Source organism: Prunus mume, linkage group LG8, assembly GCF_029339155.1.
Source record: "Prunus mume cultivar Tortuosa linkage group LG8, ASM2933915v1, whole genome shotgun sequence".
NCBI classification, from domain to species: Eukaryota; Viridiplantae; Streptophyta; class Magnoliopsida; order Rosales; family Rosaceae; genus Prunus; species Prunus mume.
The window spans coordinates 5,875,817-5,893,623 of record NC_142705.1 but is presented as its reverse complement, the minus strand read 5'-3'; the positions used below and the strand labels follow the sequence as shown (position 1 = coordinate 5,893,623).

Sequence of the window (17,807 nt, the reverse complement as noted above, 5' to 3'; positions counted from 1 at the left end):
AAGATGGGTCTTTAGCACCAAAAATTGTAATTTGGCTTAAATAGACCCCACCACATGTGGCAAACACTGGACAGGAGCGAAACTCAGGTAGTGCGCTCTCTCCCTGAAAGTCTCGAACGGAGAAATACCCAGCTAGCAATGGAAAATGCGAAGAGGTAAGACTGGTTAATTTTTTGCTTCTTTTCCTACCCCAAGTGTTCATGCATGTAGAAACTGCTGGTTGATTTTGATTTTTGTAACTAATATTTGATTACCATGTTTCTAGATTAGATCTGATTATGTTTAGATTTCAGCTTGAGCTTAGCTTTCCTGTTCAAAGTATGAATCTTTTCAGTGATGTGATAGCGTCGTCTGCAATCTTGTCTTGCAGAGAAACATGCTTAGAGCGAGAAATTTGATTTCTCTGAAAAAACGAAACTGGGGTTTAGAACAACCATCACAAGCACCCAGAAGTTTTTGTTTTGGTGGTGAAAAAGCACCCAGAAGTTGAAGAAAGAGAAAAAGTGGGGTTTTTTGTTTTGGTTGTTTTGCACTTGTAGAAAAAGCGGAAAACTTTATTGTTGTGTTGCTTTGTAGAGAAAAGGGTTTGTAATGGAAGGAGGGTCAAGCCACAACTTCGTTCCTCCTTCAGCTGGTTTTGATAAGTCATGTGTTTTGGATGTCAAACCTCTGCGTAGTTTGGTGCCAGTGTTTCCAGATGCGTCTCAGGCCCCTCCCTTTGCATGCATGCCTCCCTTCGGCCATACCCCTAAGGGATATTCTTCATTTTACCCATTTCATGTACCACAAGGCTCTCAAACCTCACCTAATCTCAATAGTGAGAATCCTTCCCCAATGAGGACGACGGGTCTCATGCCCGCTCCAATTCGGTCATACAGAGCCCCCGCCCCATCTGGGCCACTTGGAGAAAGAGGTTCATCAATGGGTGGGGCAGAAGATGAGGATGGGTATTTTGATGCTCATCCAGGTTTTAGTTCATCAAGAAAGAAGACTGTGAAAGTGGGTTCATCTCGAAAGAAGAACAAGAAAAGTAGAGATCGTGATTCATTAACAAACAATGGGTCGGTAGTGAACTTTGTTTCTGTTATGACTCCATTTCAACTAGAAGATGGTAACAGGGAGTTGGTTAACTATGTACTCATGAATTTTGATGCATTGCGGAGAAGGATCTGCCAAATCGAAGATGCCAAGGAATCGAAAAATGTGCTTGCACATTTGAAAGCTGGTAACATTGTGATGAGCAAAAAGATTCGAACAAACATGAGGAAGAGAATTGGGGTTGTGCCTGGAGTTGAGATTGGCGACATTTTCTATTTCCGAATGGAAATGTGTGCAGTGGGATTGCATGCTCCGCCAATGGCTGGAATTGACTTCATGTCTGGGAAGGGTGATGCTGAAAAAGATCCATTGGCCTTAAGCATTGTTTCTTCAGGAGGCTATGATGATGACACAGAGGACAGTGATGTCTTGATATATAGTGGTCAGGGTGGGTATACCCATAACAATAAGCAGGTGGCTGATCAGAAGCTTGAAAGGGGTAATCTTGCTCTTGAGAGGAGCTTGAATCAGGGCAATGAAGTCCGAGTGATTCGTGGTGTGAAAGATGAGCTTATTTCAACAACAAAGGTCTATGTGTATGATGGCCTATATAAAGTCCACGAGTCATGGACAGAAAGGGGGAAATCTGGTTGCAATATATTCAAGTACAAGTTAGTGAGGGTGCCTGGTCAGCCTGGTGCTTTTGCAGTTTGGCAAACTATTCGTAAGTGGAAGGATGGTTTTTCGTCAAGGGCTGGACTCACTCTTCAAGACCTCACTTCAGGGACTGAACCTATACCTGTTTCCCTTGTAAATGAGGTTGATAACGAGAAGGGGTTGGCTTCTTTCACGTATTTTCCTAAACTGAAATATTCTAAATCCTTCACTTCAATGCCGCCTTCTTTTGTCTGCAATTGCCACAATGCATGCCTCCCAGGTGATATGAATTGCTCTTGCATTCAGAAAAATGGAGGTTCTTTTCCTTATACTGGCAATGGGATCCTAGTCAGCCGGAAGCAATTGTTACATGAATGTGGTCCTACATGTCCATGCTCTCCCAACTGCAAAAACAGAGTATCCCAAACTGGTGTAAAATTGCGCTTGGAAGTGTTTAAGACAAAGGATAGGGGCTGGGGCCTCCGGTCATGGGATTCTATTCGTGCTGGTACTTTTATTTGTGAGTATGCTGGTGAAGTTATTGATGAAGTGAAGTTAAAGCATAAAGGAGATGAAGGTGAAGATGATGAATATATTTTTGATACAGGCCGTAATTATGAGTCGTTTAAGTGGAATTATGAACCAGGACTACTAGAAGAGGAGACTTCTAATGACATAAATGTGGATTATAACATCCCATATCGCCTAATCATAAGTGCCAAGAATGTTGGGAACGTAGCTCGGTTCATTAATCACAGTTGCTCACCAAATGTCTTTTGGCAACCGGTTCTATATGAACACAACAATCAGTCTTGTCTTCATATTGCTTTTTTTGCCATCAGACACATTCCGCCCATGACAGAGTTGACATATGATTATGGCAATTCATGTTCTAATGAAGCTGACAATGACAATGGATCCCACCAGAAAAAGAAATGCTTATGTGGATCATCAAAATGCCGGGGTTATTTTGGTTGATTATGTAGGTTATAAAATAGACAGCTACAGTGCCAAGAAACATGATCCTGGCTAGTAAGTTTGTAACTTCACCATGTTTAAATGTTTTTGAACTTAGTGTAACTGTGATTTTGTTGTTGTTGATCTTTCAATCTGCGGTCAATGGTTAAGGTTCCAGAAACCGTTAATCATGGTGCCGACAAACATGATCCTGGTTATAAAGTTTGGAATCTCCATCATGTTTATATAGTTTTGAACTTTTATGTTGTTTGTTTATATGGTTTTATATGGTTCGGCATTATATGCTTATTAGATTTTCCCTGAAATAAGACATTTGAAAGAGAATTAAATATAAGACCTAAAGCGAGAGTTTGCCATAAGTACAGTATGAGCACAGAAACTATAAGCAAATGGTTTGAATTCCCATTAGCCCTTTCTTGAGGACCAAGGATTACTTTCAGCTTCTACTAAAGCGTCATATCTTTGATCATCGTCCAGTTGTTTTCAAAAGATGACTAGCTAGAATCTCAGAGTCCAAAGATTATATATACAAAAACTGTCCAGATCAACGTGAATATAATAACAACACAGCAGGCACTGGTGTTCACTTAATTTAGTGTTATTGTGCCTCCTTTCCTCTACCTAGGACAAAGAACATAACTCAAAACAGCATCATCAATCCCTTGACTGCTAAGTCAAACTTTCAGCAATGTCTGCCTGCTTTGCACCCACAGAAAAGAACTCAGAGATGACTTCTAGGGGCATTCCCTTTGTTTCCGGCACCTTTAAGAACACAAACACCCAAGAAATGGTGCACACAACAGCGTATATGGCAAAGACACCAGCAAGACCAATGGTGGTGAGCATGATAGGTAATGTGTAAGTGACAATGATGTCTCCAATCCAAAATGTTAGCGCACATATGGCGATGCAGAGGCCGCGAACGCGAGTGGGGAAGATTTCAGAGCAAAGAATGTTAGGAATTGGTCCAAACCCCATGACAAAGCAGCAGAAGTAGACCACCACGCTGATGGTGGAAATTGTTGCATTAACAACAGAACCCATATGGACAAGTTGTCCGAAAATTAGTACCAGGAGAGTCCCCGTCAGTACAGGTAGCGTCGTCAGCAACAGCGACCTACAACGAAGACAGAAGAGTATAAGATGAAGGGAAAAGCTCAGGCTTTGCTTAGTGGAACAGTGGGACAGCGATACCTTCTGCCAGAGGTATCCATTAGTCTCATGGCAATGCCTATAGATGGAAGCATCAACAAGGTTGTGAGAGCACTTATGAGGATAGAGGCAGAAGTGGAACTAAGGCCCAAATTTGATAAGAGAATTGCCACCCCTGCTTGCTCAAGAATCTGAGGAGTGTAATATAGAACCCCATTTATGCCAGAAAACTGCAAGGACCAAAAAACAACCCAGCATTAGAGCAGAGAGAACAAAAAATTTATCATATAATCGAAACTATTTGTACCACATTTACTCGAAAACATGAATTAGTACCTGCTGAAGAATTTGAATTGCTACCCCAACAAACAATGCACGCTTGACTCCTGGTTCTAGAAGATCAGACCAACTGGATCCTTGAACAGTTTCTGGGGTGTCAACCTTTTCTTGTCCAAGATGCTGGCTCAGTTGGTTCTTTTTAGAAAGTACTGAAGGTTGGCTAACCAGAGCAGAAGCTTGAAAATATTCGCCGTCTTGAGTGACGTCAAGACCGCCAGCAACTGAAAGCATTGAGCCTCGCCGCGACTCAAGTGCACCCTCCTGATGCAAATAGACCCTTTGATACTCTCCTTCCTTTTTTCCATCCTTGCCAACTTTTTCAGAATACTTATAAGCCAACTGCCATCCTCCTCCGATGTCCATACTGCTCACAGCTTCACCACCACCAGCCCCTGGCATGAGGCTGCTATTGCGCCTCATGCCGAAGAAGCTACTGGACTTTCTAGGCAGCATGTCATTTACCATACTGGCTGATTGTCGACCTTTGAGCAACGGCCTTCGCACATTGTCCTCAACATCATTCCCAGCTGCATTGCCATCTCCCTCCAAATCCCAATGCTCTAACTTATCCTGGCTTTCGGGTGGCGCCATGTTAAGAATGCTGCCCATGTTTGGCAAAGTAAGAAGGCTGCGCATGCTTCCTGTGTTTTCAGGATAAAGCTTCTCATGGACACTGCCAAATAGAGTTACAAGAGGATCCACATAAGGCACATTTGGATTCAACAAGCTTCCTTGCCGGGATACCAAGCCAAGATTGGCTTGTCCTGTGACAGATCTGGCAATCATAGAGGCCCTCCCCTCCTCCGGTCCATACAGCCTTATTTGGTCTTTCTCTGTAGTCATTTCGCGGCCATCGGTGCCCTCACTGGCTGGACCAATTATGTACTCTTCTAATGATGCTTCCCCTCCAACTCCAAGACCCTCAAACAACAAAGCCAACTCGCCTGCAAATCAGTAAAGCCCAACACATTCAGCATCCAAAAAATCAAAAAAGTGAAAACAACCTCCCTATATTTTCGAACATAAGCACAATATCAGCACGAAAAACAGAAGCTTTCATCAGCTAATGGCACTACTTTGTGCACCTGAAACATCTTCCCTGCCGCGGAGTCTCTGCAGAACCTGCTTGGCCTCAGCCATCCTTCCTTTACTAACAAGCCACCTTGGAGACTCAGGCAGGTAAAACACAGTCAATGCAAAATAAAGTAAAGAAGGAATAGAAAGTACCCCAAGCATCAATCTCCAATTGGGTGCTTCCATCAATGACATACTAAACACCATGCAGTAAGACATAAACATCCCTCCAGAACCAGTAAACTGGGGGAGAGTATTTAGCAGCCCTCTGATCTCAGGTGGGGCGGTTTCGGATATGTAGACTGGGACAAGAGTGACAGCCAGACCAATCCCAAACCCATCCAAAAGCCTTGCCAAAAGTAACACATAAACATTTGGAGCCCAAAGCATTACCAGACCGCTGAGAAAATATAGAACTGATGAGATTATCAGCATTGGACGCCTTCCTAGCGAATCTGATACTGGCCCTGAGAATGTTGTGATAACTGTGGCTCCAATCAGTGACATGGCTACAATTAGCCCTTCAATCGTTGGTTGAGTTTCCAACTTAAATTCCCTTTTGATGTAAAGAACAGCCCCTGCACATTGGTTTCTAATGTCACAGCCTCCATTACAAATACTAAATCATAAATACATGTGCCTACTTTGGTACGTTCTTTTGGTAACAAGGAAAACTCCATGACTCACTTTCTAAAGCTTTAAATTAAACACGAATACGTGCAATCACCGGCATATTTTAGTAGTGCCTCAAATGAGATCCCAAAGATTTATTATTTAAACTTTCCTAGATATATTGATTAAGGAGGATACATATACATACCTGCAATGGTTGCATTGTCCCATCCTTGCAACAAGTTTCCTATTGTAGCAGCAATGGCTACAAGAACAGATCCCCACATTGTTTTCTGCCACAATATATGTAACCCAGAATTTAATTCAGCAGAGGAACACAGCAACTCTTGTCCTTTGTAGCATCAACCTTGACAATACACACGTAGATTAATTAGTGAGCCAAATTTCAATTACACCAAATGCCAAAATATTTGCTTTGTTGAATGAAAGAATGTTATTTATACCTTTCAAGAACAGAGAGAAACCATGAATTTGAAGTACATCATCTGATCTTGGAACCAAAAGAGAAGTACATATTTGATGTCCAAACAATCTAGTTTTGGGAAAATGCAACATGAAGTGATGAGAGATCTGAGAAGAAGTGAGGCAGCTAGTGGTTTTGGGCTTTAACAGGTCCAAAAACTTGTCCTGAAATTCCTAGTATGCCTCTTGAACCAACCACACAACATGTAGCCCTCTTCTTTCGCTTAAGTAGTGGGCAACTGTAACTACCTAATTTTTTCAATTCTCTCCTCTAATACCGGTGGTGTAAAAAGTGAAACAATCAATGAGAGCAAAAAATCAAAAATCAAAAATCAAAATCAAAGGTTTAGAATAGGTGATCCAAGTTGACATAAATTACTAGATTACCACATAGGAAACATGAAGAAGTTTATTTAACGTCAAAGCCTACTAGGGTGTCATGAAGTCCACAAATTTCCCAAATTTATAATCAAGTTGTAGACGCTTTGGTTTGCCTCGAAGGAGTTTTGGTTTTTAAAATTGGAACCAATTTAATTTTGCTCAAAGGAGTTTCTGTTTTGAAATCAAGGAACAACTTGAAATATTAAGAATTCTTTTTTTTTTCTTTCTTATAAAATAAATTTATTGCAATGGTAACGCTCTATTCCATATTGCAATAGCCATGGCATTGGCCCCTTCTTGGGGTGTTTTCATGATTGAGAATAATCTATTTCTCTCAGTTGAGCCATGACATCTGACATAAGTTTGTGGTATCCTGGCCCCATTTCCAAAGCCCAAATCTATGAAGTTTTGTGTTCCTGTGCAAGGGCATATTGGCAAATTTGACTGCAGTCTTTCAGCTATAAAACGACCAGCCCAGAGAAAAGCATCCATCTCTCTCTCTCTCTCTCTTGCAATTCTCTTGTGCTCCTCCTTTGTTTATTTTGTCAGCAATGGAAATCATTGACAATTTGACCTCACCAAATCTCCCTCCACACCTAAGGCCCGTGCTGAGTCTACCTCATCTTCTTCTCAGAACACCATGTGCCCTAAGCCTGTTATCCGCAAGTTGCATGTCCATGACTTTGACTGGCCATAAAATTGAGTTTCTCCTCTAGCTTCGCTATCATGTCAACGACATTCTGAATAAATTTGCACGTGCACGTCGTATATAACCTCATGCACGACGTGCATGTAAGAACCATCTTATATAACAACAGAACTCTCGTACGTACATGTTATGATAGGGAAGCTATGTATGTATACGATTGAAGTTTTTGCTGTCTTTTTATAGGATAATGCTAGGCTTACCATATTTTTATATCACATTGTGTATCACTTCTTTAATAAATATATAACCTACCAATACAATAGGGTCCACCTCTATTAGAGATGTGGTATAAAAATGTGGTAAGCCTAGCATGCATTTTCCCTCTCTCTATATATTGGACGTATATATGGTTAGATAAGAATTATACAAAGTAGTAGTATAGAGTAATTTACACCAACACCCTCTAAGGTTTTTTGTGTTTTCACAAAACCCTCTCAGGGTCTCAAAAATTACACGAACAACCCTTGAGGTTTCAGTTTGTTCTCACAAAACCCATTTTCATTGATTATTTGTCCAAAAATTGATTATTTCATTGAAAAATACCTTATGCAAATGACAAAATTAACCTCAATGAAATATATGCAATTTAATCTCAAATGTCAACTTTGTCATTTGGATAATTTTTTTGTATAAAATCATCAATCTTTGGATGAAAAATCAATTAATGGAGTTTTGTGAAAACAGTTTAAAACCTCATGAGATGTTCGTGTAATTTCTAAAAAATTTAGAAATTTTGTGAAAAAAGCAGAAAACCTCAGGAGATGTTAGTGTAAATAAATCTTATTTTTCACACATTTAATTACTCACATCCAAGTTACACATGTATGCGCTTGAATTGGAGGTTCATTAATTATTATTTTCTAGGTTGTTTCTAATGGGAGTGATAAAACATGGCCTGGGGAGCTGGTCCACAATTGCCAAGGAGTTTGTGTCAACTAAGACCCCACATCAAGTTGCCATATATGCTGAGTCTTTCTTTTTGCGTCTCCAGAAACCATTTCTATATAACTTGGGCATCGAGAGGACAAAGCAATTACCAACAATCATTCCTCCTCGTGAAATGGATTTGAACTTACCACCACCTGATGATTATTCATCAAGCTCAAAGCCCCCTGTTCCAGCAGCATCTGGTTCAAACTCTATGGCTCCTCAAAAGCTGGACAAGTACACCTCCCTTTTTTTCCCCCTGGAGGCTTCTTCAGATGAAAGGAGTGCTAAAACTACTCCACCTGTTGAGCCCGAGAAGCCGGTGAGCCTCCGTGCTTTGGCTGAGGAACCTGAGCCTATAAAAATCAGTCTTGCGCTGCCTGAGTTTGAGAGAGACAATGAAATGGAAGAGGAAGGGCTCAACCTAGAGCTCACCTTAGGTCGTGGGGGTACCAGCTAGAATAATAATTCAGGCTCGTTTGTGTCCTATTGGGTTATGTTATTTTTTTTGTTGATCTTGATTTTAGGGGTGATTTGTGTGTGGTTTTATTAGTTTTGGGTTTTGGTGTTTTTTGTTCTGAGAATGCTGCACTAGGCCAGCATTAGTCATTGTGTGTGATGTTTTTCTTTTTGGTTATCAAGTGTCTTTTTATGTGATGTAGATCCTACCGTAATGAGAACTCATCTAGCTTTTTAGTTTTAATCCTTTTTTTCTTTTCTTGTTGAGGTTATATTTTCAATATAGTAAAATGTAGGACTCAAACTCTTAATTTATCTTAATATGAGTTTATGAAGGATTTCAAAACGAGATATGTATGAAAGAAGGGTGCGAAAGGGAAATGATTGTTATAAATTAACTATAACTTAAGGATTCGAATCAAGAGCACCCATTAAAACTTTTGAAAAGAAGTTATATACGTAAGAAGAGCGCGCGAAAGAGAAGTGACCGTTATAAATTAATTATACTCATCATTAGAACAGATAATATATTTTGAAGCATTTTAGTTTAATTGATATTTCATAAGAATATTAATGTTTAAGTACTCATTAGTCATTTGTCAAAGCACTTGAATTCTACTCTTTTTTTAAGAATGAATTCTACCATTTTTTATGTAGTGTTGCTCCTGTTATGACAACAAGATTCATCCGCTATCCCCAAATTGGAGCATTTTATTTTTATTTCATTTGTGTTTCTTCACTTTTCTCAATATAAAATGATTAATTATTTAGTAATTATTATATAATATTTACATATTAATTGTTGGTTTAATTTGCGTTTTCTTCATTTCTCAAAAATAATTAAAGAACAACTTTATCCTTGCATCTTATCTTTTTTTCATTAATTATTTTCTTGGTTAGTTATGGGTTTTCTTGGTTGTCCGAACCAAGGTGCTGCGTATGAAGACGAATACATATATGGATGATTCACCGCCAAATCATAGCAGTTTTGTCCTTCATGAATTTAGACAAGAAGATTTATCATCTTTTTTGGTAAGTTTGCATAAGTTCTTACATGTATACATGAACTAAGTGCACGTATGACTTTTGGATATGTATCATGTAACTGTTACGAGACTCAGTGCACTCCTCTCTTTTATGAAAAATAAGGTAAGAAATTGTATCGCCAAGAGTGTTACAATGACGCACGCTTTAAAATGTACAATTCATCGCCAAATCATAGTAGTGCTGTCCTTTATGAACTTAGACAATAAAATTTACCTAAACTTTTTGGTAAGTTTCCATCAGCGTTTATATGTACATACATGAAACCAAGCACACATATAAGTCATGAAAATATAATTAAGGTAAGAAATTAATTATATCTTTATGAATGTAGAATGACTTATTTGGAGCGGCAATAATAACTCCGTATGTATCCACGGTATATAAGAGTGAGGATCAATTGATGTTTCTTCTCTTCTTTGTCGAACTCACTAGCTTTGGCTAATTAATTATGGAAACATTATGTTTTTCTAAGGGTCCTCTGTGTTACCCTAGTAGGTTCTCAAACAACTTATCCCGACCACTCCAACCTGAAAAACCTAGTGACGATCAATGGACCTTCGATGAGAACAAGAGGTTTGAAAATGCTCTCACAGAGCTCAATCTTGATGCCCCATACCTCTTTCAGAAACTAAGTACTAGGGTTCCTGGGAAAACTGTTGCACAAATTAAGAAGCACTTCGAAGCATTATTTGAGGACATTTTGATGATTGAATCAGGTCATATAGCTGTGCCCGAGTACAACAAGATTAGTACTGAAAGCAAAGTTACATCAAAACCATTCAGAAGGAGACGTACTCCATGGACCAAGCATGAACACAAGTAAGTATATAATTTATATGTATATATTCGCCTATTACAAATATATGATTCAGATTCACAGTATGATAATCTGACAAAATAAGTAACTTGCTCGTGGTTATAACTAGCTAGCTTTCAAATTTTCCATTTTTTAACTTTTTAGCATGATTTCTATTTATATATATGAACAAAATCAATGTTTGTAAATTTGTTTTGGGATGATTGATATATGAACAGGTTGTTCTTGAAGGGGTTAGAGCAATATGGGAAGGGAGATTGGAGGAGCATTTCCAGGTTCTGCGTAGTAACAAGGACCCCAACTCAAGTTGCAAGTCATGCCCAGAAGTACTTCCTTCGCGTTAATAAACCCTAGGCACAAATTTCCCCATCAAAATACTTGGGAGGCTCCTTGTGTTAGAGCAACTCCACCCATTTGCCCCTTGTCATGGTAAGGGGGGCTAGGGCAGCCACTATTCACGTGAATAGTGGACGTGAATAGTGGCTGCCCTTGCAAATAGTATTGTGTGTTTCCACCCGTTGCCATGACAAATGGTAATTACTATTCATTATTTATTTTTTTCACAAATTTTTTTACCTCAATAATTAATTTGGATAATATTTTCGGATAAAATTTTTGGGTTCCTACGTGTCAAGACTATTCATAATCGGATAAAATTTCCAGATGAGATTTTTGGGTTTAAATTTCGGATGAATTTCAAAATTCAAATTTCAGATAAATTTTTTGTTCAAATTTCGGATGAATTTCAAATTTCAAACAAGGAAACATCTTTCATGGTGCTCCAAACCCCTCCGGTTTCAATAGAAAAAGCCATAAAGATAAGAAATAAAAATACAATTTGAAAGAGAGGAAAATGTTGAGTAAAGAGTGAATAATAGCATAAGTAGAAGAAAATGTATGAGGATTGGTGTTGAAAGTGAAGGGTATTGATAGGTATATATAGAAAAAAAGAAAATCTGAATTTTTTGGTATTTTTTTAAAAAAAAGTTCGAATTTTTTTCATAATTTTATTGCCAAAAAAATGACAGTTGTTGGATTGGAGGAGGAGAAGCATATCGGAGTGCGCAGGCCTTGACACTTGTCTTCTACCCGTTGGAGCTTGCGCAGGGCTGACGTTAGAGCACGCGAGTTTAAATTTTTACCATTGGCGCGTGCCGCGATGACATCGCACATGACGTCATCAACCCTCGAGCTCGAGCTCGGAAATTGCCTTCGGGCCAGCCAGTCTTCGTGGGTCCCACTCCTAGCCCGAGCTTGGGCTCCTCCCTAGAAACGGATTTTTGACACCCTCCCCCCCAAAAAAAACCAAAAGACAGAGGCTTGGGCTCCTCTCTGAAATGGCTCTTAGGGGTCGTCTTGGGCAGCAAAAACCGAAAAACAAAATTTTGTCAAAATTAGCTTAATGGGCTCGGGCCCAACAAGTCTTTTAAGCCATACTTTCCAAGATCACTGTGATAGGCCCAATCTAATCACAGCCACAATTCAGATTGTGCAACTGCATAGTCATCAAGAGGACGTCGTATTAGTTGGCTCTCGCTAAATTTCATGTGCAGGCAAAGCATTATTAGTTGGCCCAATCTAATAATGCTGGACATGTGGCTTATAGAAAAAGTGCCAAGTCTAACTTTAAACCCAATTTTTACCATTTTCCTCAAAATTTGTCTTTGGGTTAATAGCTTGATTGAATAATCGAGTTATTAGTTTTTTTTTTCTTCTTCTATTTATCTAGCTTATTTATTTATCGCCTTAACTTGGTGCTTGAGCTGTAACGCTATCAGTGATGGAGTTAGAATTTTTATATTATAAGACCAAAATTTAAAACGTAATCTTGTATTGCATTTTTAAAGTGTCACGGACAAAGTTAGTAATATGTTATCATATAACTAATTTTGATGATGGATTTTCTATATCTAGCTAGTAATCTGTCTGCCGTTATCCTCCGGATAAAAACATGAAACCAATGACAAAAATTGATGTATAATATAAAAAAGAAATCAATAGATATTTGTTTCTTTCATGATTCTCGTGCTTGAATAACATTGACAGTTACCAAACAAATGAACAGAGTGTCCATATGTAATCCGCATGGTGTAGCCACGAGAGCAAGAAAGAAAAATTTGGTCTGGTTTTATCCACATCCTGTTAGGTGAAGAAAAGCCACCCAAATAACATTATAATATTTCCAGTCAAACGTATTCATTTGAGCCACATCCACCACCTTTTGCCTATCATTCAAGAGATGCACAGTTATTAAAACAGTACCTCCTCAAAGTGCCCCAATAATGAGATTATGTTAACCCCATATAAGTTCCAAGTTAGTGCAGAAAGTACCCCTCAATCATCTGATGATGATGATAATTACAATACAATAGTTGTTTATGCGACGTGAAGTAATCAAGTTAACTGTTGAAGAAATACATCAGACGGGTGTTTTTTCCTTTTTCAACTGCCAACAGATCTGTACATCAATTATATGGTTTTTCAATCCCCTTGATAAGATTTTTTTTTTAATAAATGGCCACGGCTCTTTCACATGGGCAAAGAGCCAAATGCTTGCCAAAACTTAGGCGAATTTAATAGGCTTAAGCCCCTCCGGTCGTGAACATATGCTTAGGTTGGGTGCAGGAAATATTCTGGAGCTGTTGTTCCCTATATATCAACAACCCAACAGGGGCTGTAAGCCTGTAACATGCATGCCACACCACCTCTGGGTCCTCATGTAATAAAATTGACAAATGCCGGATTTGATATATTTTCGTCTAAAATGCCAACCACCTGAATCTATATTGGCCCACCCCATTTTAGTCTTTTCCTTGCCTGGTAGGGCCTCACAGTGGTCAAGGGTCCCAGGAAGGTGGTGGTCTTCATGCTTCAATGGACCTTCCTGGAAACTAGGGTATTCTTTTCTTTTTTTCAATTCATCCCACCCATGAGATGAGCTGTAAAGAAGTGAGGAGAGACATGTGAATGTGAGAGAATTTGATGGTGATGCGATTATATATAGTTGGATTTGGATTTTTGGCTTTTTCTTCATTTGGAGGGCCAACCGACCCATAAAATTCGAAAAAGGACGGGTTTCTTCTCTGTTTTTCTTTTGTTTAATGCAAGTGATAATAGAAGAGGAGAAATCAAATTTAGAACATCGAATGCATGAGTAAATGTTCTAATAGATGGCGACTGCCTCATAATTACTCCAACATCTAAGTACAATTGTTTTAACTAACCGACCTTCAACTTCAACACAACGCAATTTACCATAGTAACTTCCAAATCACCAAACCTAAATATCCCATATGAAATTTCACCTCCTTCCAGTAAATACCCTGCTTCCCCACTTCAGTTTCCATGCTTGAGATAAACAGGGTTTGCTTCTTTTTTTGAAGCTGCAACTGTTTTAACTGAAGCATCTGAATGCAACTCTACTCAGAAAGAATATAGAAACTAACTGGGAGCAAAGTCAACAACCTATTAAGTAGTTTGACCCCAAAAAAAAAAAAAAAAAAGAAGAAGAAGAAACAAAACCTATTAAGTAAGAATTAGGCATCTATCTGGATTTTGGAAGCAGTACTTCCTATATGGATGGTAGTGGCTCTCCAGGGGATATTCCTAAGTTCTGAGTCAGAAGCTTGGATCAAGATCCTCCATCCTATTGATAGGTCAAGACTTTTGGTACCCAGATCCCATCAAAAGGTCAAGTTTACTAAATCAGCAACAATGAAGTGAACATAAAAAGATTCTAGATTCTCTTTGAATGGAAACAAATTCTATTACAAGTGGTAGGTGATACACGGAGATATCATAAACAATGGAGGTGATATACAGAGTACAACATTTTTTCTTTTCCCCTATATGCCGGCTGAATTGTACACCTCATTTGACTCAAAGACAACAGAAATACAGATGGATGAAGAAAAAAAATTGTAAAAAATAACAAAGAAAAAACAGATATACAATTTGGTATGCAAGAGTCAATGGAACAATTTTAGAAACCCACCGCATTAGTTGACGTTGATTCATAGTCTCATTTTTCATCTAGCCTGCTAACAGCTGGTATACCTGAGAGAAAAACAATAAGAAAGGTGCATGAGTGGCAAAAGAACGTCACTGCAAACTTCATCAAATTGGCCCTAGTAGTACTAGTTAAGATATTTTTAATCATACACGCTCACTAACCAGAAAAACTAAGTCCTAAAAGGGGGATGAAGATGGTGCCACCACAGTAGGGTCAGAGAGTTTTTCATTCATGTTGTTAGTGAACTAGGCAAAAGTAATATGCATAAATTCTATTTTTACAGTATGTAAGTCAATTCACCATAATATTGTTTTGACAACTTACTCGATTGAAATTATCGTGTCTCTTGTCAGGAATTCAATGATTAATCAGGCCTTCACATAATCTCCACCGCTGCGCTTCCTTTTGTTTGACCGCGAGAAGAAGCAGATTTGAGCCCAAGTCTTCTTCTGCTTAGCAGGTTGTGCTTTAACTTCTCTTTTCACGACAAGCTCAGTCATGTATTGAACAACAGCCTAAGATGCACCAAGAAAGTACAGTTAGCCTTGAGATAAAACCTACAGGACCTATTTGATAAAAGAAAGTCAACACAACAGAGGAAACTTACTTGTGCCCCCTTTTCGGCAATGTGTCTTGGTGGCACTTCAAGAGGGTTTTCTTCAACACGCAGAACACGCAGTCGCGTGAGCATCCTGAAGGAGTCAGGGAGAACCCGTATCTGGTTGTTACTGATATCCAACTCTTCAAGCATCTCAAGGTTCCCAATAGACCTTGGTAGGTATCTCAGATCAGCAAAGTTGTTTCCAATGTTCATCTTGACCAGTGAAGTGGCAAAACACAAGTTCTCAGGCACAGACTCAAGCTCATTGAAACTTACATCCAGCTCCCTCAGGCTCAATAGAGACGACACAGTTGTGGGCAACTGTTTGATGTTATTGTAACGCACAGACAAAACCTCCAGGCTCTCAATCTTTCCCACAGCTTCAGGAAGTGCTTTAAGCCTATTATAGTCTGCACGGAGCTCTTTAAGCGAGGAACAATGACCGATAGTATGGGGAATTTCTTCAATATCATTGGTCTCCACATTCAATATCTTGAGGCTAGCAAGGGACCCAATTGAGTCAGGAAGCGCAGGGAGCCTATTTGAGCTCAAATCGAGCTCTTCAAGACGCACCAATCGGCCAAAGGTAGCAGGCAGAGTAGTCAAGTCATTTGCACTAAGGTCTAGAGAGACAAGGCTAAGAAGATCTCCAATAGCGTCAGGCAGCTGAGCAATCCTGTTTGAATGCAAATCCAATTTGGTCAAGGAGGAAAGACCTCCAATGGTGGATGGGAGGACCAAAATCCGGTTTTCAGACAAATCAAGGGAGACCAATCTAGAAAGCTTTCCTATTGAGTCGGGCAGCCATTCAATTTGATCCATCAACTTGTTGCGAAGATTAAGATCTTTAGTTCCTTTCTTGGCCAGGACTTCAATTAGACTCGCTAGCTTTATTAGACTCAATTTCTCACTCTCCTGACCTATAAACCACGAAACACAAACAATCAAACAACAAACCCCACATTGTCTAAATAAGCAGAGAGCCCAACAAACAATTCAAACCAATAAATTAAAAGAAATATTATAGTGTAAGATGATAGATACCCACCTCCAGTTGAATTGAGAGCAGAACCAGGCTTCAGAGACGAATCGACTATCTGGGGTGTGGAAGAAACAGCAGGCCGAGCCCCAATTCCATCAACCAAGAATTGTTTCTTGGCCTTGTTGACCATAAAACTGTCGTCTCTGCTCACTCTGACTGAAGAAGACTTAGCAACAATTTCGTTGTTGTCAGAGTGGAACACGTGCGCAGCAGAGGCAGAAGAAGGAGAGGGCTTGTGTGGAACCGCAGAAACGGAATTCGAATTCGAATTCGAAATCATGGTCGTCGTTTTCTTCGCAGAAGAAGAAGAAGTAGAATTGGGAGAAGCGACGCAAGTTGAAGCTCTCTGAATGAAATCATCGAACAGGTTGTGGAGGTTTTCAAGATCGAGCAATTTCAAGGCCTCCCGCTTCTGCTCCTTGCTGTGGAAGTAGACCAAGCTCCTCTGCATCTCCTGCAACACCATGAATAGCTCTTCGGGGACTTGCAATGTCTTGGTCTGCCTGGCAATGGCGTCGAGCCTGGCCTGGTCTTCCTTCTCCACATTTTGAACCAGAGCCACGGCAGCTTCAACCTCGTCCACGCCTGGCCTCGCCGGCAAAGATCTGTGAATTCTCATGATCTCTTCCACTACTTGGTCCACTGACTGAAACGCCGTCGTTTCCATTCTTATTCGCTTCTGTAAGCAAATAAAAAAATCAAACTTTGGATTTTGGGTGTTGACGATGTGAAGTTAGGCAAATGGGGCAGTGGGAGGAGGAGGAGGGTGTGGAGAGTAGAGAGTGGGGTGGCCGGTTATGAAATTTGGAGGCAAAAAGACAAGTAGTTGAGTTCGGGGCTTGGCCTGAAATCAATTCTAAGACTCTCTCTTGCGTCGTCGTCTTACAAATCCAGCTATTTCCATGCTCTCTCTCTCTCTCTCTCTCTCTCTCTCTCTCAATCTTCTTTGGCGGATTTTTTTTATTTTTATATAAAAGAGAAAAGAAAATTGGCTTTACTAAAAAATAAAGGGAAAAGTCTCTTTTTAGTCCTTGTATTTTATTGAGTTTTTCCGCTTTAGTTTATGTTTTAATTTATGCAACTTAACTCATGTAGTTTGATATTCATCATCGTTTTTAAGTATATGTTTAAGTTTTCGTTTGATTTCATAATGCGGTAAGTACCTATACTTAACATGAATGGATATGTCGATTGGAAATTGGGATGTGTTCTTGAATTGCGGATATCAACTATATTGGTTATGTTGTAAAAATTAAAATTATGGGTACCAAACTGAAAAAAATCAACAAACAAAAAGGGACTAAAAGAGAATTTTATTTGTCTAAATATAAAAAGAGAAATTTGATATTTCGATGGCTATATATTAGGATATATATATAGCGTGAAACTGATTATGACTCATGGGCTGATCGGTTATCCGGGGGGACTGTCAGCTCCCACGACCGCCACCACCTAAATTTCCAAAATTACCCTCCTGTG

General features: G+C 39.4%; 3 protein-coding genes and 1 pseudogene across 4 annotated transcripts; 2 read left to right on the top strand and 2 right to left on the bottom strand.

Annotated features, from left to right (window-relative positions):
* The first annotated feature begins 4 nt into the window (after positions 1–4).
* Positions 5–2,928, top strand: LOC103340466 (histone-lysine N-methyltransferase, H3 lysine-9 specific SUVH3-like). Of its 2 annotated transcripts, none has more exons than XM_008243883.2 (2): positions 5–155; positions 371–2,928. In XM_008243883.2, exon 2 carries the CDS (start codon positions 592–594, stop codon positions 2,671–2,673), a length of 2,082 nt encoding a protein of 693 aa, XP_008242105.2. In that variant the 5' UTR covers positions 5–155; positions 371–591; the 3' UTR covers positions 2,674–2,928. The 2 variants fall into 2 exon arrangements, with proteins under 2 accessions (XP_008242105.2, XP_088899147.1); XM_089043021.1 differs by having other exon boundaries at positions 9–155; positions 346–2,928.
* A 138-nt stretch (positions 2,929–3,066) lies between these two features.
* On the bottom strand, positions 3,067–6,486 carry LOC103340467 (monosaccharide-sensing protein 2-like). Its single transcript, XM_008243884.3, has 6 exons — positions 6,315–6,486; positions 6,059–6,217; positions 5,250–5,816; positions 4,162–5,108; positions 3,868–4,055; positions 3,067–3,790 (listed from the first exon to the last, which is right to left on the bottom strand). The coding sequence occupies exons 2-6, from the start codon at positions 6,135–6,137 to the stop codon at positions 3,343–3,345; spliced, it is 2,229 nt and encodes a 742-aa protein (XP_008242106.1). The 5' UTR covers positions 6,138–6,217; positions 6,315–6,486; the 3' UTR covers positions 3,067–3,342.
* Positions 6,487–10,304: 3,818 nt separating this feature from the next.
* LOC103340516 (transcription factor DIVARICATA pseudogene) lies at positions 10,305–11,027 on the top strand (annotated as a pseudogene).
* A 3,366-nt stretch (positions 11,028–14,393) lies between these two features.
* On the bottom strand, positions 14,394–17,283 carry LOC103340469 (plant intracellular Ras-group-related LRR protein 4-like). Its single transcript, XM_008243885.3, has 4 exons — positions 16,335–17,283; positions 15,293–16,206; positions 15,010–15,200; positions 14,394–14,729 (listed from the first exon to the last, which is right to left on the bottom strand). Exons 1-3 carry the CDS (start codon positions 16,993–16,995, stop codon positions 15,054–15,056), a joined length of 1,722 nt encoding a protein of 573 aa, XP_008242107.1. The 5' UTR covers positions 16,996–17,283; the 3' UTR covers positions 14,394–14,729; positions 15,010–15,053.
* Positions 17,284–17,807: the final 524 nt, after the last annotated feature.